At 44.0% G+C, this 25,431-nt stretch overlaps 1 protein-coding gene across 5 annotated transcripts in view; it reads right to left on the minus strand.

The window, feature by feature from the left end:
• Window positions 1-1,004: 1,004 nt before the first annotated feature.
• HSF1 (heat shock transcription factor 1) overlaps window positions 1,005-25,431 on the minus strand; it is a 56,044-nt gene continuing 31,617 nt past the window's right edge. The window contains exons 3-14 of one of the 5 annotated variants that reach the window (XM_051971313.1): window positions 19,336-19,472; window positions 18,335-18,459; window positions 6,810-6,885; window positions 6,616-6,677; window positions 6,351-6,447; window positions 5,902-6,038; window positions 5,280-5,540; window positions 4,688-4,774; window positions 2,510-2,615; window positions 2,355-2,420; window positions 1,985-2,054; window positions 1,005-1,722 (exon numbers count right to left, since the gene is read on the minus strand). In XM_051971313.1, the coding sequence (XP_051827273.1) occupies window positions 1,517-1,722; window positions 1,985-2,054; window positions 2,355-2,420; window positions 2,510-2,615; window positions 4,688-4,774; window positions 5,280-5,540; window positions 5,902-6,038; window positions 6,351-6,447; window positions 6,616-6,677; window positions 6,810-6,885; window positions 18,335-18,459; window positions 19,336-19,472 (1,430 nt within the window). In that variant the 3' untranslated portion in view covers window positions 1,005-1,516. Of the gene's footprint in view, window positions 1,723-1,984; window positions 2,079-2,354; window positions 2,421-2,509; window positions 2,616-4,453; window positions 4,775-5,279; window positions 5,541-5,901; window positions 6,039-6,350; window positions 6,448-6,615; window positions 6,678-6,809; window positions 6,886-18,334; window positions 18,460-19,335; window positions 19,473-25,431 lie in introns of those variants that run through there. The other 4 variants (XM_051971312.1, XM_051971315.1, XM_051971314.1 and 1 more) reach the window with 4 other exon arrangements.

Below are 25,431 nucleotides of genomic sequence, written 5' to 3' on the forward strand. Positions count from 1 at the left end.
CTTACACACTAAAGGGGAGTCCAGTGGCCCAATCACAGTTAGTGGCAGAGAGGTTGGAGGGAGCACAAGTCAGCTTGGGGAGTTTCTTCACCCAAAAGGTCAGAAGGATAAAATGCAGAATAAGAGAAATTTCAAAGAAGCAGGACAAATCCAAGTAAAACATCATAGACTTCATTAGTGAAAAAAGACCTGCAATGGGCAAAGGAGGGAGACAAGAATGGCCCTAAAAGAGAAGACAGCAGGAGTAGTGGAGCACTGAATTTGGAATCTAGAAGACCTGTTTATGAATCCTGGTTCCACTTACTATCAGCTCTGTGACCACAGATAGGTCACTGAAGATCACAGAATTTAGAGACGGGATTAGAAATCTAGGAAGACTTTTTTGCGATAAAGATGAGGAAATTGAGGCCTGAAATTAAGGGACTTGGCCCAAGATCACACAGTTAATTTGGAGCCCAATGATTCCAAATAATCCACTGTTATTTCCATGACATGATGCTCTCTTAACCTTTCTGGGCTTGGTTCCTCACCTACAAAAAGGGATTGGATTAAAAAAATCTCTGGTTGCTTCCTGCTCTAAATTGTATAATCCTGGGGTGGGAGGGTCCTGGGTCACCCCTTCAAACACCCCACCCCAAAGGGAGCACAGACAAATCCATAAGGACTCGGCAACTTCCCCTGCTCAACAGAGGGCCCCTTCATTTGGGTATGGTCCCCAGCCGAGAGGCCAGCCCCTGCCACCTCTTTTCCTTCCTGACCTCCCTCCTCAAATACAGAAATCAACTTAGCAGCCTCAACACAATCCAAATTCAGTGTAACTCTCCCCTGAATGCCAGGGATAACAGTCCCCATTAGCTGAGAAACCACAACCATATAGCCTCTCTCTTTATAGATCTGTCTGTCTTCATATATATATATATATGTATGTATGTATGTGTATATATATATATATATATTATATATATATTCTCTATATAGGAGGAGAAGTAGAAACTTCTCTCGTGTAAAAATCCAAAATACAATTCTATCAACAATCAGCGGGGTCAGTACAAAGTGTAACCGAGAAAACCCCAAACCAACCAACAGGAGAACATACGGAGCCAGGGATGAGGAGTGGGGCAGGCCTGAGTTGCTGCCCAGTGGAGCCACAGGAAAATGTGAGAGGTGATGGGCAGGATTCCACCCCATGGCATGCATGGTGTTGGGGTCGGGTCCTTTCTCCTGTTGACCTCTGCTCACCTGGGGCTGCCTCCATTATACCAAGCTCTGTCCAGAACAGCCCCTTGGGCGCCCACTCTCCCCTTGCTCAGGTGGGTGGCCCCTTAATTGTGGCCTGGGTCCTATCTGTTGCCAGGTTCCCTCCACCAGGCTTGTCTGGCCCCAATTTAGATTTCTGGCAACTTCTCTGAGCACAAACACAAGGGACAGTGCCCCTCTCCCATCCTCAGGAAGGCTGGCAAGGAAGGGAGAGGGACCCTGATGCCTGGATCATCCCCCTCCCAGAGGAAGAGGGGCCTTAGGAGACGGCAGGGTCCTTGGCCTTGGTGGGCTCAGAGCCAGACAGCAGGGAGATGGTGGGATCATCACTGTAGTCATCCCCCTCCGAGAAGTAAGGCCCCTCCCCCAGTTCGAAGAAGATAGGCAGGTCATTCCCTGTTGTATCCAAAGTGCTGGAGTCTACCAGGAACAAGGGCTGGGCTGTGTAGTGCACCAGCTGCTTCCCTGGGTGGGTAGAGGAAGAGGGTCACAGGTGGGGGGGAGGAAGGGGAAAACAAGCCTTTGGAACTTGAATCGTGGGTAGCATGGGGATCCCTTGCCCAGGTTGGTGTGATAGTGGGAAGAGGGGTCACAGAGAAGGGGAACAGGCCCCAATCCAGTCCAGAGCCAAGGAGAAATGGAGACCCCAGGTACTGGTGTCTGGGATGCCTGGGGTGGGAAAAGGGGACCATGGGGATGGCAGCCCAAACTTCAGAATCCAGCTCACCTGAGTCTGCACCACCTGTCTCAGTCTCCAGAGGCTTTGGTTGCTCCTGGGAGGAGAGGAGATCCTGGATCTGTAGGGGGTGGGGAGTGAGGGGCTGTGGGAAGGGGAGGGGGGCAGCTGGATCTGGGGCCAAGGCCTTAACAACCTCTCTATCCCACCCTGGCCTGGACCATTCCCATCCTACCCCACTCCACCCCGTCCCGTCTCTTCCCTTTCTACCCCAGCCCCCCACCCCTTCTTTTCCCACCCCCCTCACCCCCTCCCTCTGTGCTGGGGGCCCTGGGGATCTGGCAGAATCGATGGTGGACACCCAGGACGCCTGCTAACCACTTGATCCCTCCCCCGGCTCCCGGGGCCCTTGGCTACGCACACTGGCCAGGCTGCTGTCCAGGTCGGGCAGGCTCATGTCTGTCACAGACATTGAGGGGCTAAAGAGCTACCAGAGAAAAGACAGGTTGTTGAGTGGGAAGGCTGGGCTCACTACGGACGATGGGACAGTGATGTGGGCGGGCCTGGAACACTCACATCTAGGAGGGCGCTGGTATCTACACTGAAGCCGTGGGTGGTTAGCATGGTCTGTAGGTTGTCCAGGTTGGAGTCCATGGTATCCAGGTGCTCACTAAGCTCATTTCTAACCAGGCAAAAAACAAAAGGGACTAAGGATGAGAGGCGGGACCAGACTGAAGCCAGCTCTGCTATTCAGAGCACAGGTCAAGGATGGGAGGCCATCCTAAGCTGCAGAGAGCAGGGAGGCAGTTAACCGTGGGCCCCGGAGCCCTGGGGGGCTCCTGGTAGCCCATCTGTCTCGGAGAAAAAACCGTGGCTACGTATGGAGGCTCCTTCACAGAAGCAGGGTTTATAGACTAAGAGGCTCTAAGAAAGGTCACTGATGCAGCCTGGGACTGCGTACAGACATGTGGGTGTGAGAAACTAAGTGAGTGAGACATAACTGGCTGCTATTGCTCCTTCCCACCCCAGGGCTCCCTCCATTTCCTCACAAGGTCTGCACATGTGCCCTGGACCCAATTTTCCACCTCAATTCCTCTCAATGACCCCTTCCCAGCTGATGGCCCCATCTCTGGGCTTTAGTTCCCACTTTACACCCAACGAAATACCCACACATTGTGGGTGTCTAAGTGCTGGCTGACTATACATCATCACCTGACACTACTTCCATGGCAGCTTAAGAACTCTCAAACCCAGCCCAACTAGGATCAGAGCACGAATGCCCCGACAAAATCCTGGATTAATCCAGATTTATTCTCTGGACAAGTCTAATGCTCTTAATTCCTGACTGTACTTTAACCTTTCTCTCATTGTTCCTAAGACAAAGCCCTCTGCTCTACCCACCAAACCCAGGCCTTGTCTTTCATTATTCTCTGCACCTGTACTTTGAACCCCAGGACCCTCCTCCTCTTCCTCCAGAAGATGAGCAGGAAAGGCTCCATGACTGACTGATGTCCTTCCCCAGCCAAGAGCTAGGCTTCTCTTTCTCACCAATCCTCAGCCATCCTGCCTGGCTTTTGGTAGACTGATGTGTAACTCAAACGTAAATGCTTTTCTTGGAGGACTGGGAATTTAGGAAGGAAAAAGTTCACAGTGAAGTTTGGACATAATGTTGCATGGGAAGATTAAAGAGAAGAGTGACTATAATTAAGTTTCTGACACAGGATGAGACTAGAATAATTTTAAGTGACATCAAGCCTAGGTGCAATAGCTGTGGAAAAAAAGGAGGAAAATTTTCACTCTATGCAGGAGTAGCAACTGAGCTGCCCAACAACAGAAGATGGGGAGAGGCAGGCAATGAGCTCTATGTTACTGGAAGTGTCCCAAGTAGAGGCTGGATGACCGTTTTGTGGTGGGAGCATTTTGGCTAGACAGGATGACCCTGGAGATTCCTTTTAACAGCAAAATTTTTTGATGCTATTTAGTGCTGGGCTCCTGGAAAATGTGTGGGAAGGAAGAAGTAATAAATAAGAGACTGAGGGCAGAGGTTAGTGTAGCAAGCAAACTTTTCTTGGGCCACAAATTAATACTTGGTTAACAACAATCCCATCTGACCAATCAATATAGCAATCAATTCCCTCTACCAATGAAGGGAGAGGTGGCTGGGGCCTGGAAGGGATGCAACACAAAATGCCATCCACCTTTTTCTAGGTTCAAGTCCCAAACGGGTGACCTTGATCGGTACTGTGCTTCTGCACTCCCAAGGATTCCAGAGCCTCACTGGGGAGGTGAGGCCCTTTGAAAACTCAGGCAACGTCTGAGCGCACAGGATGACCAGCCTCTGAACAAGCCCCCAAGTATCCCGGGGACAAATGAGCTGGCAGACCAGTGGATGGATGTCTCTCTACCATCGCTAGACCCAACTAGGGAGCCTACCTTAAGGCGGCTCGACTATCTATTCCTGGGAACACCTGGCCTAGGAGGGTGGTGACTGACGTGGCTTCACTGGGAGTGACTCTCCCCTGCATAGGAAAGGGAAAGGATCCCGCATATTACTGGTCTCATCCAATCCAGGCTCCCCTGGGATGTCTTCTGGGCCAGGCAAGCCTCCCTTTGGGGTCAAGTTCCCCCTAGCTGAATCGCAGTCACTGGCGTGAGCAGGCTGGGACGGACCTTAGGTGGAGCCTTGGGCGGATGGGTCAGGAGCCCTTCCCAAGCAGGCCCTTCCGACCTCCCCCCTTCGGGGGCAATGCTAACCCTGGCTGTGATCGGCAATGCAGAGAGGAGGAGGCGGGGCTGGGGAAGAGGCGGCTGACCTCAGACATCTGTGGAGTGCGAGTCAAACTGCAAGATACAAAAGACAACAGCACACGCCCCATTCAAAGTAGGGATGGGTGGGGGGTCTTCCACCTCATCCCTGGGCTCCTGGCCAGAAAGCGGGCCGGGCCCTCGGGCAGCCGGGCCCTGAGCTACTCTCCAAGGCCCTGAACCTCTTTCCAGGGCCCGAGCCTCTCTGCGGGGCTGGCCCTGGGCCAGGGCAGTAGCTAAGCTACTAAGGGGCCTATGGCCTGAGGCCCGAGGAGGCAGGGGCTATGCAGGACTAAGGGAGCACATACAGCACTTCTTCCCATCCGAGGAGGCAGATGGGGCAGAGAAAAAGCAGCAAAGAGCACGGAGCAGCCAGCAGGTTAAGACAGAATCAGAGCAAGCGGCGGCGGCGGCGGGCAGAGGTGTGTGGGTGCCGGGAGCCCAGCGGGGCGCAGCTCTCCCGAGCCGGCAGGGAGTCCCAGCGCCCGCTCTCCTTCCCTCGGGCGGGCTCGGGGCCGTGTCCCTGCACACCCACACTCACTTGTCGAGGCAGGCCACGCTGAGGCACTTCTCAGGAGTCTGGAGGGGGCTGGGGGGTGGAGGGGAGATGGCCCCCCCCACCGTGCCAGAGACAGAGGCGGCAGTGCTGGGCTCACTCTCCTGAAGAATGGAGTCGATGAAGGTGCAAGGGGACAGGGGCGTCTCCACCACCGAGGGGGGGCGGCCTGGACTGGTCTCCTCGATCTGGGGGCTTCGTGGTGGGCTGGGGGGCTCCTCCTTGATTCGTATCATTGGGCTGATCCTGAGGAGAGATGGGTTTGCCCATACATATAGACACCCAGAAGCAAGGTCAGCACAGCTTGTGGGGGGCCCCTCCCCAAGGGGCCCTTCCTGTGTCCTCACATTTTCTCTCCCTGGGGCTTCGTGGTCTACGGCTTCTACTGTGAACTGTGGTCTGGTCTTAGCAAGGCAGGGGTTACAGGAGCGAGTCAAGCGTGGGAAGAAGGTAGGCGGCCATGGAGGGTGCTTACAGAGGGAGAGGAGGGAGGCCAGAGAAAACAGGCCAGCCTGCCCAGGGGTCTCTAAGTGATGACCTCGACTCTGCGTCCCTAAGCTCTCGGGGGACGCCAGGGCCGGGGAAAGGTGTGGTGCTGGGGCCCTACCTCTCATCCACGCTGCCACTGGGGGAGGCCGAGGGGCTGGACTGGGCCAGCTCTGTGACATCTGAAATGATGGGTCCACTATTGGCTGCCGAGTCTGAGGAGTATAGGTTGGAGCCACTATAGGTTGGGGAAGAAGCCTGGAACAGCCAAACAGGGTTGGGTGGGTGGTCAGGGCAGCAACCCTCGCTTCTCCTTTCCTCCTCTTCCTTCTCTGTTCCTATATCTCCAAATGGGATTCCCTTCCAGGGCTAAGGTCTCCCTTCCCTGTCCTGGCCCCAGGATGCCGACTTTATCCAAGGCCAGCCTCCTGAGTCTTTCTTGACCTCTCTCCCTCCTCCTGTCTCCTCCACACTTCCTTCCTCCCAGGAACAGAACCAGAGGAGCGCACTTCTCCCAGTGCTGGCCCACAGCAGGCAGGCTTGTCGGCGTCCCCTGCCCCGTGTGCTCACCGTGTAAGGGGAGGAGCCGTGGACGTGCTCCAAGGAGTACTGGCGGCTGTACTTGGGCATGGAATGTGCCGAGCTGCTGTCATTTAACATCAGGGGGCTGCAAGGGAGGGAGTCACAAGGAGGAGACGTCAGGCAGCAAGGGACCACTGGCAACAAGTGTTAGGGGAGGACGGTCTGGCCCTTGGGAGAGCAGGCTAGGGGATGCCAGGGCGGCGGCTGGGGGGTTTCCCAAGGTCTGCTCTGAGGGATGGCGCAAACTACTCACATCTTCCTCTTCACCCCCAGGATACGGTTGGACTGGACCAGAGAAATTAGGAACTGGATCAGCTGTACAAACAGAGAAAAGGCTGTCGGCCTCGAGCATGTGTCCCCTAGCTTTAGGCCTAGGAGGTGGAAAGCAAGCAGCTCTGGGACCCAAGGGGGAATCTACCCTTTCTCCCCTATTTTCACAGCTCTCACCTTGTTGACTACTTTTTGCTGTTGGGCGTGCTTCTGCCGAAGACTGGCCACCTCTCTCCATAAGGCTTCATTCTCACTGCAAGAAAAGCAACGGAAGAAGGCTCTGAGAACCCGCAGGAGCCCAGAACAACGCTGTGCTGAGCATTTTCCTGGGTCTGAAGGAGAAGAGCCTCCACGAGACGAGCTGGCTCCCCTCACGGGGCTCAGGCTAACAGAGGCAAAGAATCACACTATACAGTAACACCGAAGCGTGAAGTAGGCATGTTGCAGATCATTTAGTGTTATTTTTTTTATTTTTCAGATAACGAAATTGAAATTTAAGTGACTTGCACAAGTTTACAAATGTCATAAATAGTAGAGACAGGATCTGAATCAAAGCTCACTGAAGCCCCCTCTGGCACTTTATCTGCACCATAGAGTTTATGGGGACTGGGCATGACTGGGGACTCAAACTGGCCCCACAAAGTGCAGCTGCAAGTCTGGGGCACGAGCTACTCCCCTCCTTTCTCTCTCCTTTCACTGGTCAGACTAGCTAGATAACTGGGGTATTTATTTAGCCAAATCTTCCTTGGGAAGGGAAGGACAAGTGCCCTGCTCAACAGTGGGAGAGGCTAGAATCAGGGGAGAAAGCCTTGGTCTCAGTGCCCTGATTTGGAAAATCAGGAAGAAAGGACAAGGAAACATCAAGATAATGATTTTGTCCCCTTGGAGCTGTCACTAATGGGGTTAATTAAACATAACCCTAGATTTCATCATGTAGCAATCAGGACAGGTTATCTGAAGGGCAGGGCTCTGTGCTGGTGATATGCTAGGAGGCCTAATGATGGCTCAGGCAGCATGCCATTTCTCTTTCTGTATTGACCACCTCCTCCCCCATCCCTAATTACCCCCCTACTATTTATTTTTTAAGTCTGCTTCCTGGCTTCTATTAGCAATCCAGAAATAGAATCTTTAAAAGACTAAGAAGACAGAAATCCATGCAAAAGACAATGAGGATTATTTCTGACCTTAGGAGTCTTACAATCATCTATTTCAAACCGCTTCTTAAAACGGTGGGATGGAGAGGGCTTCTTGAGAAGTTACACAGGGATGCAATTTGATGCTTAGTTTTTAGCTGAATTGCAGCCTGAGGAGTGACCTTGGGGAAATATGTGTGAGACTTTTCTGGGGTCATGTCTCAGTTCTGGGGTCACAAAGGTCATTGGAAGGAGTCAGGGGGAGGAGAGGCAGTCAGTGCCAGTTGGGTATACTTCAGAGGGCTGGGACCGTGGGGGTAGGTAGAGTCCCTATTCTTCTGGAGACCAAAGTGAAACAAGATTAAGAATACAAAACAACACTAACATCAATCTTCAATGTCATGGGCTACTAAGGACAGTAGTCACACTCATATACATTTTGGGTTCCAGGCACAGATAATGGTCACCAAACTTTTGTATAATTCTGCTCTACTTTTTGTGATGGGGATGTATTTAACTGCTCCCACTGGTACAGGGAAAAAACAAGCTCTCTGCCTATATCTCAGCCCTTCCTGATCTGGCTAATATTCCTGTGTTGGCCCCCACATGAGTGCTCTGTATACTTTGGAGGTCCCCGATGTTCATTTCTGCCAGCTTCTCCCCCCACCCCGATGCACAGATCTGCAGGCTAGGGAGGGTTGCTAGTCTCACACTCACTTAGAAATCACAAACTTATAAAGCTGGGCATCAAGCCTGGCAAGATTTGAAGCAGATGGGGAGAAGGGGGAGGGGGAAGGGTCTCACTCTTTTCAGTGGGGAAAATAAGACAAAGTCAGCCTGCATAAGTATTATACTCTGAATCCCAGCAAAGACGACCAGGGGGAAGGTTTCAATAAATGGCTCTTGTGGCCTGGGTCAGACCCCACCTTTTCCCACTGAGACATGAGATTCTCAACATGTGTTCCTTCCCTCCCTCCAGGCCCCAGACAGGAGCACAGAATTATTGATGCTGTTGTTGAGCTGGTATTCGAGCATGTCCAAGACACTCTGTGACCTTCTCTGGGTTTTTTTGGGAAAGAGACCAGAGGGGAAGCTGGGTGGCGCCCTAGAGTCAGGAGGACCTGACATCAAATCTGAGCTAATCTAGCTGTGTGGCCCCGAAGTCACGTATCCCTGATCTCCTCTTTAAAAAAAGATACTGACATGGTTTGCCGTTTCCTTCTCCAGCTCATTTTACAGGTGAGAAAACTGAGGCAAACTAACAGGGGTCAGCGATTTGCCCGGGGTCATCCAGCTAGTGCCTGTCTGGGGCCCAGATTGAGAGGCAAGAAGAGGCCGCTCCAGAGTCCCGGCCAGTGCTCCCTGCACTATGGCGCCTCCTAGTGGCCCCAAATATATAACTCAGAGGGAAGTAAAAAACAAAGGGAGGGTTAGCTGGATGGCGCAGTGGGCAGTCCCAGGCCTGAAGTCAGGAGGACCTGAGTTTAAATCCAGCCTCTTCCCACTTCTCACCTGTGTGACCCTGGGCAAGTCACTTAACCCCAACTGCCTGGCAAAAAGAAAACCAAAGAATAAAGGGAAGGCACAGCAGTAGTGGGGGAGGCAGTTCCCGCAGGACAAAAGAGACTCAGGTCAGCTCGAAGGAGACCATGGCTCCTATCCAATTCTGCCAAGAAACGGGACCCTCTGATTCTGAGCAAAAGACCCCTCAGTGAGGGCACTGTTTGGGGGAGAACCGAAGCCACCTTCCCAGGACCCGTGAAAGACGTGGTGTCCTGGGAAAGGACAGGAAAGGGACCTTCTTTCTCACCAGTCTCCTAACTCCTGGTAGCTCCTGATGGACCACTGAAGAGTGTTGGTCCCAGGCTGAGCTGGGGGCTGGCCAAAGCCTCGCTTTGATTATCCAGCCTCCTAACAAAAAGCTCTCATCAGGACTGCACAGGCCTGCCAGGATCCCAGCAGTGAGAGCTGTCAAACTGCCAGCGTGCAGCTAAAGATTAGCATCTGGGAGTACTTGTGTGTATGTGAGCGTGCACATGCCTCTGCTTGGAGATCACAGAGAGAAGCAGCAGCGGAGGAAGGAATCTGACACAGTGCGGGTGGCCAGATCAGAGGGAACCTCCAAGTGGGGAACAAAGGCAAGGGAGGGGATGGAGTCAAATAAGAGGAAGAAGGGAGTTCCTACAACATACACCCTCCTTTTTTGGAAGGGGGAATGGAAGGGTTGGGAAATAACTAAAAAGCCCTGCCCTTTCCCCTGAACACCCCAGGAAAGGGGTCTACATTCTCCACCATCCTCCTTCCTTTGGAAGAATCGATCTTTCCTAAAACATGTCCAGGGAAAAGTGATCAGTATGGTGAGAGAGCTGAGCACTGGATACTATGCCATGTGAAGATCAGTTCAAGTAAGTGGGCAGGCAGCTGGAGAAGTCACCAAGTACAGGGGGCCTCATTATCTGAATGCTCCAAATTAAAAACATTTCATTCAAATTAGACAAGATACAAAGACTGGATGGTTCTCTCACCTACTTCATAACTAGACTCTACTTCCCTCCAATCCTCATCATTGTACTACCATTCTACTAGTCATCTAGGCTTCCAATCTAGAGGTCAACCTAAGTTGCTTACTCTCACCTCTTATGTAATAAAAATAGCTATTGTTTACACAGAGCTTTAAGGTTTGTGAAGCGCTTCATAAATATTATCTCATTTGATCCTCACAACAACCTTGGAGAGAGATGCTATAATTATCTCCATTTTACAAATGCACAGACTGAAATAGGTTGATTTGTCTAGGGTCAAATAACTACTAAGTGTCTTGAGCCTAGACTTGAACTTTTCTTCCTGATTGAATTCAATTGTATGAACATTTTACTAAATATCTATTGTGGGACAGGCATTGTGTTAAAATCTGGGGATACATCTAAGAATATAAAAAGAAAGACAACATACAAAAGGAAACTGGAAAAGTGTGTTGTGGACATCAGGGGGAACCTGACCTGGGAGCATCTTGTTCCATGGAGTAATCCATGTTGTCTGTCCAGTAATCTGGTTGTTCTGATGCTTCTTGAACAAAATGCCTCCCTTTTTCTCCCCTCCCATATGGCATTTTTATTGGTTGCCCTTCCTTCCATGTCTGGAATTCTCTCCCTCTGCATCTCTCTATCTCCTTGCTTCCTTCAATCTTAGTTAAACTCTCATCTTCTACAAGTGTTTCCTGATCCTCCTTAAAGCTAGTACTTTCTCTTTGACATCATCACTAAACAGCTTATTTTGCATTTTACCTTGTTTTTGCTCTTACATGCAAACCTTTAACCCCCTACTAGATTGTGGAGAAGGATGGGAACTTTATCCCTAGTGTAAACACTACACACTAATGTACATAAATACATACATACATACATGGTATAGGCACTACTGTAAGCACAATGTATGGCATACAGCAGGTATTTAATAAATGCTTACTGACTGATTAGAACTATATAACTAGGGATTCCTCCCCTTCTATTTTTTAAAGGGGAAGAGTTTGGTAGTGGTGGTGAGGCAGAAGAGTTGAGGCACATTTTTAAAAGTACAGAGGAGAACAGAAGGAAATTAGGATAGATATTTTAAGCAAGTAAAATGGAATGACATTCAGAATTTTATACAGAACCCCTTTATTGTGGGAGTATGGTATAAAAAAATTTCACCTCCATTTTTTTTGATTAATTTTTTATTGTTTCCATGATTTGTTATTTGACTCACCAATTCTTTAGGATTAGACTCCAATTAATTTTTAATTCTTTCTTTAAAGGCCAGTTACTGAATCTACTTGTATTGCACTGTTTTGAATCAAGAATATGTCTTTACCATTTCTGCATTTGTTAATAAGGCATTTATATGCTAACATATGTTCAATTTTTATATAAGTGCATTATATAGTAGAGGGATATGTATAATTCTTTTTGTTCTTGCTCAATAATAGTCAGAGATAATTTCTAACTTTTCCAAGATTCTATTAAGATACTTAAATTTGTTAGGTTTATCTAGGTCTAAAAGTGGTACACTGCTTTGCTGTATATTTCTTCCTTGACTCAGATCATCTTTTCCTTTGGATGCAATATAGCACGTGCGTGCTTGTTGCTACTTGTGTACGTGTGCATTGCTACTGATTTGCTGCCTAGGTGCCTTCAAGCATAGGGTAAAGGTTGCCTTCTAACATGTCTATTTTTGTTCCTTTATGAAATGATTTCTCCACTTTTTTTTTTTTTTTTGAGTTTGCCTGAAACAGAACAGCTTTTGTCCTAGTACTTTAAAATATGAATCTTTGTTTTAAAGATATTTCTTATATATATTTTGTCAGATTCTGCTTTCTAATCCCCAATTCTGCTAATCCTTTTGTTTTATGGGTGAGTTTATTCTATTCATATTCAATGATGTATTTTCCTCTATCCCATCATCTAGTATTTTTTCTATCTCTTTCTTCTCTCTTTACAAAGTGGGTAGTAAAAGAGTAAAGTGTTTAACTCTAGTGATAATTGAAGCCATGTTTCCATTCTGTTACCCCCTCTTCTTTTCCTGTCCTCCTACATCCTATCATAGATTTTTACTTTTTACTTCCTTTTAAAAGCAGCTAAATAGCATGATAGATAGCTCAACTGAGAGTAAGGAAAAGCCAAGTTCAAAACTTGCCTCTGACACTTGCTATGTGACTCTGGGCAAGCCACTCTCTGCTTCAGTTTCCTCATTTGTAAAATGTAGCTAATAATCACCTACTCCCAGTGTGGTTGTGAAGATTAAATAAGATAATAATTATAAAGGATTTAGCATAATACCTGGCTCATAGTAACCAGTATATGTATTAACTACTACTTTATTATCTTTTCACATTATCGCTTCATGACACTAGAGTTTATTTTGGTTATGATTAATCCATTACCAGTTTTATTATGCCCTTAAATTTTCTTCTAACTTCTTCAAGTCTCTGTTTCCTTGTGACTTTGACGTATTTTCACACCACATTTTGTGAATGTGCATATATACACATGCACATGCTCAACTCTGCTTTTTGTTCAGATGAAACCAAGGTTATTTATTTCTCTTACCCTCTTATTATTCCATGTTTGCATATTCTTCAGCTCTTGAACTCTTAATATGGGAGGTAGTAAGTCCCATCCCATTTCCCTTCCTTCCTTCGTATATTCCCCTTTCCCATCTTTTTTTTTTTGTTCTTTTGGACAATAAAAACAGATCAATCTCAAGATACTTACTAGCTGTATGACTCAGGCAAATTAACTTTTTTCAAACTGTTTGTTCATCTGTTTAAAAAAAAATCTTCCTCACAAGATTTTTGAGGATCAAATGAGACAATACATGTAAAGTGCTATAGTAAACACTGACTGCTATTATTCTTCCTTTTTCATGATGTGGGTAGGCCTTGCTTGGTTGTGGTAGCTAAAACTAAATCCTGATGTCTGTAAGTTATTTTGGGGTTTTGACTCAGTCTCTTGGTGGCTTGATTGAGGTTGGCCTCCCTTCCCCCCATCTCTTCCTTACATAGTTCTGATCTCAGAGCTCACACTATTCTTCGCTTTGACCCTGAGAAGCCCCAAACACATATCTACTGAGCTGTTAGCAGACCTCCTGCCAGATCCCAGGTGCTGTTCTGGTATTGTCTCCTGCTATGAGTTCAGGTTGTGTACATATTATGTACAACAGGAGTTGTGTCAAATAACAATCCTATCTACTCCTGATTCCACCCAGAACAGATTTCTGTAAATAACCATTATTAATTAATTATCCTACCTGTGAATTTCTAGACTTTAATGGGATATTTTGGGAGTGGAGGGAGGATGGGGTACACTAAGTCTTAATACACCATTGTTTTGGCCGGATAGTACTAGGAAAGGAATTTTAGAGATTATTCAACCCATTACTCCATGTCTTCATGTAATATGGACATGAAACTCCTTATGGATTTCATAATTATCTTATGAGGAAATTCAGAAACTTCATGATATCTACCCCTAAGTTCTTTCCACTTTCAGCAATTTCTTAAGCTTTACGGCCAGGAAAGTCAGAGAGTCTGACCCTAAGACTAGGCTAGTGACAAGTCTAAAAGAACCCACTGTAGAGACTGTAGTAAGCTCTATAAAGCTCATGAAGGAGACAAGCTGTTTCTTTAGAATGTTCTAGAGTCAACAGGTGAAGCCCCTGATTAAGAACAACTTTATAAGGATGGGAAAAAGTCCCACTACAGGTTACATTTGTGGGTGGAAGTAAGGGCATTATAGTCTCAGTTGAACCTCATGAGTGTTTGTGGAGGAGATTGGGAGACACCAAATGCATGTGTGACATCAAATGACTATCCCTGGGCTGGGGAAGAGGCAGTAAAAGTGATGTCCCTGGGATATGGGCAGAGGTGTAAAGGCTCTATTTTCTTAATTTTCTTAATAATAAGTCTGCCCCCTAAGATTCAAAAGGTATTAGATAAAATCCTGCTCCAGTGACATTAAGTCCATACAAACCAAGATGAACTGAGGAAGCAAAAGTCATTGAGTGAGCAGTGGAGAGAAACACAGCTATTGCCAGCACTACCATGCACTGCCTGGGCTTCAGCCTCACATGCAGGATACAACAGAGACATCTGGTCTCTTTCCTCTCCTCATCCCAGGTCTGCCCTTACTTCTTTGGAAAACAGAGGCAGCACAAGACCCGGTCACTGCTCTTTAAGCTACAGGCCTGCTTCTGCCACTCACTACCTGTATAAGCTTGGACAAGTCATCACCTTTCTCTGGAGCTCAGTTTCCTCTTCTGTAAAATAGGGATGGATAAAATGACTTCTAATTCCATTTGACAAGACATTTAATTATCTACTATCCCTTGTGACTGCCTATTTTACGGTACCCATAGAAGACCACAATGGGAAGGAACTACACAGAGAGGAAATGTAGCCTTGCAGCCTGTCCAAAGTCACAGAACTAGCCAGTGGCCTCTCCAGTGCTCTCCTCACTGTCCCCACTGCTGGGGCTTTAATGAAAGTGCCTGGTCCTCACGAAGACCTCCAATTTACAGTACAGAACTTGTAGCACAATGCTGTTTAAAATGATATCTCCCCCTCATTTCCAAAATATATAGAGAATTGATTCAAATTTATAAGAAATCAAGCCATTCTCCAATTGATAAATGGTCAAAGGATATGAACAGACAATTCTCAGATGATGAAATTGAAACTATTACCACTCATATGAAAGAGTGTTCCAAATCATTATTGATCAGAGAAATGCAAATTAAGACAACTCTGAGATACCACTACACACCTGTCAGATTGCCTAAGATGACAGGAAAAAATAATGATGAATGTTGGGGGGGATGTGGGAAAACTGGGACACTGATGCATTGTTGGTGGAGTTGTGAACGAATCCAACCATTCTGGAGAGCAATCTGGAATTATGTCCCAAAAGTTATCAAACTGTGCATACCCTTTGATCCAGCAATGTTTCTATTGGGCTTATATCCCAAAGAAATACTAAAGAAGGGAAAGGGACCTGTATGTGCCAAAATGTTAGTGGCAGCCCTGTATGTAGTGGCTAGAAACTGGAAATTGAATGGATGCCCATCAATTGGAGAATGGCTGAATAAATTGTGGTATATGAATGTTATGGAATATTATTGTTCTGTAAGGAATGACCAGCAGGATGAATACAGAGAGGCTTGGAGAGACCTACATGGACTGATGCTAAGTGAAATGAGCAGAACCAGGAGATCATTATACACTTCAACAACGATACTGTATGAAGATGAATTCTGATGGAAGTAGACTTCTTTGACAAAGAGACCTAACTCAATTTCAATTGATCAAAGATGGACAGAAGCAGTTACACCCAAAGAAAGAACACTAGAAAATGAAGGTAAACTGTTTGCATTTTTGTTTTTCTTCCCGGGTTATTTCTACCTTCTGAATCCAATTCTCCCTGTGCAACAAGAGAACTGTTCGGTTCTGCAAACATATATTGTATCTAGGAAATACTGCGACATATTTAACATATATAGGACTGCTTGCCATCTAGGGGAGGGGGGGAAGGGAGAGAGGAGAAAAATTGGAACAGAAGTGAGTGCAAGGAATAATGTTGTAAAAAATTACCCTGGCATGGGTTCTGTCAATAAAAAGTTATTATAATAAAAAAAAAATAAATAAAATGATATCTCCCCCATTAGAATGTGAATTTGTTGAGAACAGAAACTAATTTTTGGCCTTCCATTGTATTCCCAGAACAGTACCTGGCATACAATAAATGTTTAAAAAATGAGTGTAGAGTGATTCAAGATAATTCCAATAGACTTGGAATAGAAAATGCCATCCAAATCCAGAGGGAAAACTATGGAAATTTAATGTGGATCAAAGTGTACTATTTTTTTTCCTCATGGCTTTTTCCTTTTGTTCTGATTTTTCTTCCACAACATGATTAATATGAAAATGTTTAAAATGATTGCACTTGCAATCAGAATGATTGTTGTCTTAGGGAGAAGGAGGAAAGAAAGAGAAAAGAGAAAAAATTTGGAACTCAAAATCTTACAGAAGTGAATGCTGAAAACTATCTTTACATGGATTTTGAAAAAAAAAATTAAATGAAAATAAATTTTAAAAAACCGCAATTAAAAAAAAAAAAAAAGCCTGTATAATGATTGCTATAACCCTAGTGCAAAAAACTCAATGAAGGTATTAGGTTCTCTTCTTTCCCCTCTGAGCCATCCTGCACTCCGTTAGACTCATCTTCCAAAAATATCATTGTCATTCATTCAAACTACAAAGACTTATTGCTGTTTATTACATACAAAGATCCTATTCTGAAATATATCCTATTCATATAAAAATGAACAAGTCCAGACCCCATTCTTTAGGGAACTCAAGGAAGGTGAGGCAGAGAAACACATACACAAATAACCATAAAGTACAATCATGATGCTTTGTTGGTCAGAGGGAAGAGAGACCATTTCTCATTGGCAGGGATGAAAGACTTCCTGAAGGAGATAGCATTTGGGCTGACCCTTAAAGGGGAGATATTTCAAAAGTAGAAATAAGAGGGCATCCCAGGCAGAGGAAGCAGAATGAAAAAATACAGACAAGAAAGAGCCAAATATACTTTCTTCCATGTGGTTGGAGCATAGAATGTAGATAAAAATAGTGGGATAAAACTTGAAATATATAGAGTAAACTTATGGAGGATTTTGAAGCAGGTCACAGGACTCTTTATCATCACTTATAAAAGCACTTGGCCCATGCCCCAAAGTGGCAGAGAACATATTTCTAGGCTGAACTTGGTAAAGATCTCCTAGCCTGCAGGTCACCCTAGGAAGAGTGACAGCAGCAGAGTGTACTTTCTTTTCTGAGTTGGAAGAATTAAGGTGGGAACAGCTGTTCCTAGTTGCTTGCTCCAAGGAGTAAATCTTTCCCTACATACAAGGGCTCCAGGCTCTAGGGGCACTGCAGAACCCTGACTCACATACTTCAGAGAAATGATAAATAACTGGCAACTAAAACTAAACATTTTTTTTTTCTGGAAAGAAGGGAGCTATTCCTGTTACTGATGTGTCCTTTCAAACAGCAGATGTAGGTGCCTCACTCCTTTTTCAAAGTCCAGGTCTGATAGGCTGCAGGCTTCTCTGGGCACTCTCTCATTCCCAAAGGAATAGCTATCTCTGAGGTCACAAAAGGGAACCTAAAAAAATCTTATTTTGGTCATTCTATGTAGAAGATTCTTGCCTCAAAGACAACTATAGAGAGATGATGGTCAGGGATGTGAATCCAGGCACTCACTCTGGCCCTACATGCTGAAAATTAAGAACAAGTTCGAGGATAAAGGAGAAAAGCTTACAGATCCTTTCCCCAGGGATAGCAGAACTGAGACCAGAAGTGGCTCAGTGAGGTTTCTCTTGCTCTGGCCCACACCTGAGGTGAGAAGGAATAGGACTGACTGATCTTTAACATCCCGTTTAACTCTAAATCTATGATCCTCTGACTCCTCAGCTTGACAGCCAAGACACTATTCTGCCTCTTTCAGGCTTTCCCCAAATCCTAAAAACCAAAGTACTTTGAACAACAGAGTCTAGAAAGACTGAAGGGGAAAAAAGTTCTTTTAAGAAACATCTTTTGAAGCAGGGCTGTCTCTGAAAATTCCGCAATGGATTCAGCCAGAAAGACAATAATTATAATGGCAGAATAAACTCCAAGGCCCAATTCTGTGGTGCTGAGGTAGGTGGGCAGAGGAGGAAAAAATAGGGACTGGCCTTAGGTTCCTGGATGAGAAGGGCGGTGCTGAATGCATTTGAGAAGCCTTCCCCAAAAATAAGGAAGGCAGTGACAGGTCAGTGCACATGTTCTCTCAGGCACTTTGTTTGGCCTCTCAGAATGGAGATGGGGAAGAGGGAGAAAAGAATAAAACTAATCTTATCCCAAATGGCTCACTAACCTGCCCCCGCCTCGACCAAGGAATATCAGCCACATACATGCTCATAATTCCCAAGCATGGAAAGCCATGTGCCACACATATTCCTCTCTGTTCCTCTCCCCTCCCTTCCACAGGTACTTACTGTTTCATGGCCATGAGCTTTGAGTCCATGCTCTCCTGTTTGCCCTTCATCATCTGAACATCTGATAACAGCTTGGTGACATTGTCCTGTCGGACCTTTATATCCTCATGCTTTATGCTGGAGACCTAGGGGCCCAAAAAGATGGACTGAGTCAAAGAAATCCCTCATTCAATCTTGGTCTGCTTTAGGACCTATACAAGTCAGAAATTAGCCCTGCAAGCTTGAAGCAGGATTGGAAAGCAGGGTTCAGAAAATAGATTTTATGGTTTTTTTTCCCAGAGGACCTATGTTGGCCTGAGGGGACCCTTTTATTAACAACAGAGGGAGGAAGGTGGGGTTGAAGCAGATTAGTTATGCATGCATTCACACAGCAACATATACTCCTATCCGCAGAGACATTTTATTTTCAAGGACCCTGGGGCTGAAGCAGTCTGACCACTGAGCTAATGGGAAAGGAGTGTACAAAGAACTGTTGACTTTAAACTATCTGGTCCTCATTCTGAAATGGCAGCTACTCATTTTATCTGGACTCAAGCAAGATGGGGAACAGAGAATGAATGGGGATTGGGGTCCTTGGGGTTTTTCTTTAGCCTTAGGCCAGCCTGGACACTGCCTCCATTTCTTGTGGGAGCTGAATGCTCTGGCTACAAAGTAGTACAGAATTGTATGCTCTAATAAGCTTCCTCCCACTCATGACATTCCAGGGCTCCTGATTCTGACCTGTCCTTTTTCATACGTGGAGGGAGGCTAAAGGGAGGAAGTGCAGGGAGGGAATCTAGGCCTTACTTCTGCACCACAACCTGGGGACCCCAATCCTATTTCAGATGGGTGTAATTCAGAGGGAGGGTCGCACAGAGGTCACCTAGGCTCAAAAGGTAGAAAAAGAACCTGTCTTGAGCTGAGCACTCAGCGCTGTCCCAGGCATCTTTGCACTGAGAGCCACAAAAGCTATGGCAAAGCTGGCCCATACCACAGGCTGCCCACGCTGTCAGGGTACTCACACTAGTCACTTTCCTCTTGATGTTCTCTAGGAGCTGTTCCTGGCCCCGGATAAAGTATGGGTGCTGAAATTCTGTGTCATCTTTCTCCGGCTTTACCAGGCCCCCTTGTTCAATGTGGACAACCTTCCGAAAACCATCTGCCAAAAGGAAGGAAGAGAAACAAAGATCAGGGGAGCCCACCCAATCTTTTCCATGTTACATCTACCATATCTCTGGGAGAAAGGAGGGACCTGGCAAGACCCCTCAGGACTTAGGGCACTTTTTAAAAAGCCCTCTCTTGACATTCTCCACAACATTGCATTAACAGTCTGACCTTCAGGGAAGGGGCAAGGGGAAGCTATCAACCCCTAGGCAGGTACTGGTCTTTCCCGAAACAGCCAAAGTTTATCTTTGCTTTCTTGGCTTCTGGATTATACTGCTGAATACATAGTGTATTCAGGCCATTAAAATCCTGACATCTTTTTCAGATAAAACACTTTATACCCACACCATCTTGTACTTGTGAGATAGATTTTTTGGAACTCAAGTATTAAGTTTTTTTTTTTTTTTTTCCCTTAAATTAAAGCTTTCTATTTACAAAACATATGCATGAGTAATTTTTTCAACACTGACCTTTGTAAAACCTTTTGTTCCAAATTTTCCCCTCCCTCTCTAGCTGGCAGGTAGTCCAATACATGCTAAGTATGTTAAAATACACGTTAAATCCAATATATATGCACAGTTATACAGTTATCTTGCTGCACAAGAAAAATCAGATAAAGAAGGAAGAAAAAGAAAAACTGAGAAGGAAAACAAAAAGCAAGTAAACAACAACAGAGTGAGTAAGAATGCTATGTTGTGGTCCACACTCTGTTTCCATAGTTCTCTCTCTGGGTGTAGTCAAGTAGTAAGTCTTAACATTTATCTTTAGTAAATTTTATTTTATTAAATTTGGCAAAATTACATTTTGCTCATCAAAATCTTTGTATATCCTGACTCTACTACCCAGTATTAGTTAGAAAATCCTTCCAGTCTTTTCCCTCTATCCAAATCTTATTCATCCTTCAGGGATCAGGATTTCTCCCTGAAATTTACTTCGACTACTCTAGTCCTTGTCGATACCTACTGCCTATGAAAAAATATAATCTGTATTGCTTCATTTAGGGCAGAATCTTAAATATACTTTTTGTTCCCAGTACACAGCACAACTTGATTCTTAGAAAGAACTTAAGAAAGGTTTGTTGTATTAACACTTATGTTCTACAAATGCCCTCATCTTGCTGTGAAGGTGTTTTTGAAAACTATGCAAGCAAAGCATTAAATTCTAGTAGGTACTATCATTCAGCAAAGGGTTAGCTTATGTAAGGCCCTGGAAATAAACTGATGTTCCAGGATTAACTAACCTAAAATAGTTAGTAGGTTGGAGGCTAAATGATAAATTCTTTGACCATGGCACACATGAAACATAGATAAGAACTGGTCCCCAGGTCTATTCTATCCCCACTCTGTAGTGATGGTGGTAGAAAAGTAAGCAGAAGGTGCTTTTCACCTCTGGTTTACAGATTTTACAAATATAACTGTCAAGTACTCATTGGAGTCTTTGACTACAGAATTGACATTCAGAAAGGACGTCAATTCCACCAAATGGGATTGAAAGATGTCATTAGTAATCAATAAAAAACAACAAAAAAAGAAGTTACAGCCAAATGGAAGGTTAGTTCAAAGTAACTAAAGGGAGTAAAGGAGTTACTTGCATTTCATACCCAAAGGCAAATATATCATGGGACACTTTCATCATATCTAGTAGTCCTCATGATGAGTTTGAGCAAAAAGATAATGACAAATATACTTGCAGCTTAAGCCAACATGTTTACAAATCACAGAGAAGAAGCTGACAATCTCTTTCCAAGTCAACCTTGGCTTTTATTTGGTGACTTCAATGTGAAGTCAGATTTGAGGAAGAAGACAGCTGAATTACAGGCCTGCAGACTGAACCCACTTATATGGCAGGTATGTATCATTCCTCATGTACTGTACCTCCTTTTCCCACTAAAGAGAATATCAGTACATCTACTGGGCTTGTGCTTCAGTCCAAGTCAGGGGCTTCAGTCCCCTGACGCCACCTACTTCTTAAATGAATTCAATGCTAAATTGGGATGAACATCACCACATAAGACAAAAAGTCCCAAACCATGATGGTGGTGTTTTCCTTCCAGTTCTTTGCCTTTATCACCATGGAACGGCATGGAAGGCACCACTGGCTTAGTGATGAGGTGATGCCCTGCTTGATGTTTTTTTGTTTGGATAAGTGAGCCTGAAGTATAATCCAGAAGTGAAAATGACTGATCTAGGTTGGGCCAGCTGTGACAAACTGAACTGTCACTTCAGAGACTGGTGAGAATGGGATCACAGGATTGTTGATTTCTTGTTGATCCTGAATATTCTTTTAAAAAATACCTTTAGGACCCTAACTTTTGGGATAAGAATTCATTATTTGATAAAAACTGCTGGGATAACTGGAAATTAGTATGGCAGAAATCAGTCATGGATCCACACTTAACACTGTATACCAAGATAAGATCAAAATGGGTCCGTGATCTAGGCATAAAGAACGAGATTATAAATAAATTAGAGGAACATAGGATAGTTTACCTCTCAGACTTGTGTAGGAGGAAGGAATTTGTGACCAAAGATGAACTAGAGACCATTACTGATCACAAAATAGAAAATTTTGATTATATCAAATTAAAAAGCCTTTGTACAAATAAAACTAATGCAAACAAGATTAGAAGGGAAACAACAAACTAGGAAAACATCTTCACAGTTAAAGGTTCTGATAAAGGCCTCATTTCCAAAATATATAGAGAACTGACTCAAATTTATAAGAAATCAAGCCATTCTCCAATTGATAAATGGTCAAAGGATATGAACAGACAATTTTCAGATGATGAAATTGAAACTATTTCCACTCATATGAAAGAGTGTTCCAAATCATTATTGATCAGAGAAATGCAAATTAGGACAACTCTGAGATACCACTACACATCTGTCAGATTGACTAAGATGACAGGAAAAAATAATGATGAATGTTGGAGGGGATGCGGGAAAACAGGGACACTGATGCATGGTTGGTGGAGTTGTGAACGAATCCAACCATTCTAGAGAGCAATCTGGAATTATGCTCAAAAAGTTATCAAACTGTGCACACCCTTTGATCCAGCAGTGCTACTACTGGGCTTATATCCCAAAGAGATACTAAAGAAGGGAAAGGGACCTGTATGTGTTCCAAAATGTTTGTGGCAGCCCTGTTTGTAGTGGCTAGAAGCTGGAAATTGAATGGATGCCCATCAATTGGAGAATGGCTGGGTAAATTGTGGTATATGAATGTTATGGAATATTATTGTTCTGTAAGAAATGACCAGAATACAGAGAGGCTTGGAGAGACTTACATGGAATTGATGCTAAGTGAGATGAGCAGAACCAGGAGATCATTATACACTTCAACAACGATACTGTATGAGGATGTATTCTGATGGAAGTGGATGTCTTTGACAAAGAGACCTAACTCAGTTTCAATTGATAAATGATGGACAGAAGCAGCTACATCCAAAGAAAGAACATTGGGAAATGAATGTAAACTGTTTGCATTTTTGTTTTTCTTCCCAGGTTATTTTTACCTTCTGAATCCAATTCTCCCTGTGCAACAAGAAAACTGTTCGGTTCTGCAAACATATATTGTATCTAGGATATACTGCAACATATTTAACATATATAGGACTGCTTGCCATCTAGGAGAGGAGGTGGAGGGAGGGAGGGGAAAAATTGGAACAGAAGCGAGTGCAAGTGATAATGTTGTAAAAAAAATTACCCTGGCATGGGTTCTGTCAATAAAAAGTTATTATAAAATTAAATTAAATTAAAAAAAAAAAACCTTTAGCCTCATGTCTCTTTCGTGTAGTCACTTCTAGCACTCTTTAATAGGAAATATTGATCAACTGATCCTTCATGTTGAGTAAAGAAAGGAGTAATAAAAGATGTGTTGGAAAACAGTTCAGGTTTGAGAAACAAAAATGGCCAAAGATTTGTACATTACTTGCAATTTCATGCCTACATATTACAACTATTTATTTCAAATTGAAATCAGAAGCTACTGGACACTGCAAAAAAGTAAAACTGTCTCTAACTTAAACAGCAAATACTGGTTACTGATGTAGGAGTAAATCATAATAAACTCTCTAACAGTCACAATACAGATGAGATATACTAAAAGTCAATATCAATAAATTAAAAGGCCAAAGATGAGAAGATGGCAGTGAAAGCCCTGACTTGATTTATTCAAATAAGCTTTGAAACCATATAGAGAGAAATGGAAGGCAAAGCTGCTGACCTTGAGTATTGTCATTTTTTTTTTCTTATTACAGTTTAACTAAAGTAAAACATCTTCCACAAGGAGGTGACCACAAACAGCCTGAAACATTGCTTGATCTCATGGTCAAGCATAGAGATGCCACTCAAGGGCAACACGCAATTCAGAATACAAACTTACAAGGAAACTATGATGGAGGAGGATGGTAGAAGACTACAAGCACTATCTTCTTTATAAAATGGTGAAAATAAAAATAAGTTTACAGAAAACTTGGCTTGAAAACCAAATGAATCATATTGTCAAAGAACATTAATAAGTAAAACTGGCAGAAGAACAACAGAATGAAATGAATGTTAAAATTTTTATATTGATCTATTTTCATAATTATTGACAGAACTATCTTATTTGGATCCTAATGCCACATCTTTAGTGTTATGAATCAAAACTGCTTTTAGAAAGGCAAAGCCTAGATAGGCCTTTTGGCTGTGGAGGCTAAGGCTGGTGAATTGCTTGAATTTGGGAATTCTGAGTTACAGCAGACCTAAAGCCAAACAGGTGTCAGTATTAAGTCTGACCCTGAGGCCTCAAGGGCTGAAGGTCACCAGGCTACCTAAGGATATAGGAATTGGCCTACTTGAGAAAACAAGGAGTAGGTTCTAGCTTTTAAATTCATTACTATTGGGATGTGGCCCCTGAGTGGTTACCACAATTCCAGGCTGAAAAAAAATAGAGACAATCCAGTTTCCCCTTATCGTATCACTCCCTATGCCCCACTTTGCTCCACTTTCCCCCCAAAAAAGAGAAGGAAGGAAGGAAAGAAAGAACTAAAAGTCAGGAAGTGGCAGGTATATACCAAAGAAATCTATGCTGGATGCCATATAAACTTGGAAGCCTAAATTATTAAATTAAAATTTTATTTTCAGACCTTCTTTATCCACCTCCCTTCACCCCCCATTCTCCTTCCTCACTGAGATGACAAGAAAAACAAAACCTGTTACAAATATGTATACTCAAACAAAACAAATTCCCACACTGACCATGTCCCTAAATATGTGTGTGTGTATCTATATCCATACATATATCTATAAATTGAAGCTTTATTTCTTTATCAGGAGGAGAGTAGCCTGTTTCATCTGGAGTTGAGGGATACATTTATAAGAAATCTTAGAGAGGATAAACAAAAAGATAATAAAATAAATCAGAGATGATTTTAATATCCCAAAAGGCAAATGAGATGTCACCAATAAAAAGATGCAGGGAACATATAAAAACTAAAAAACCCCACCAATGCTTTTGGCATGGTGAGATCCAAACATGGCCTTAAAGATTACACTTCAACAACGAGTTTCTTATGTGTATGTTAAGAGCACATAAAATTATTAGAAAAAAAAAGTTTCTCTTATTATCAATGTCAATGAAGGTATGAAATAGGGAGATATATTCTTTCCAAAGTGTCTGATAAAATCACTGAGGATAATTTTTTAAATAAAAGTCCAAATGGAAGAGATATTCCCCCTTCCTCCCCACCTAATAAAAAAGATGGGCCACCTCTAAATGGTCCAGCTTCTGGATGATAATGTGCTGACTATATCAAGTCCTAAAGAAAACATACTGGGATTTCCTCAATGAAAGCTATCCCAATCTTAAAGAGACTGGCCTAACAATCAATTTAGGAAAAACTAAATGAATAAAAAATGCTTACTATCTAGCCTATGACACACAGCTTAGAAGTCTATCTTTTTTTTTTAATT

Source organism: Antechinus flavipes, chromosome 1 (genome assembly GCF_016432865.1).
Source record: "Antechinus flavipes isolate AdamAnt ecotype Samford, QLD, Australia chromosome 1, AdamAnt_v2, whole genome shotgun sequence".
Lineage (NCBI taxonomy): Eukaryota > Metazoa > Chordata > Mammalia > Dasyuromorphia > Dasyuridae > Antechinus > Antechinus flavipes.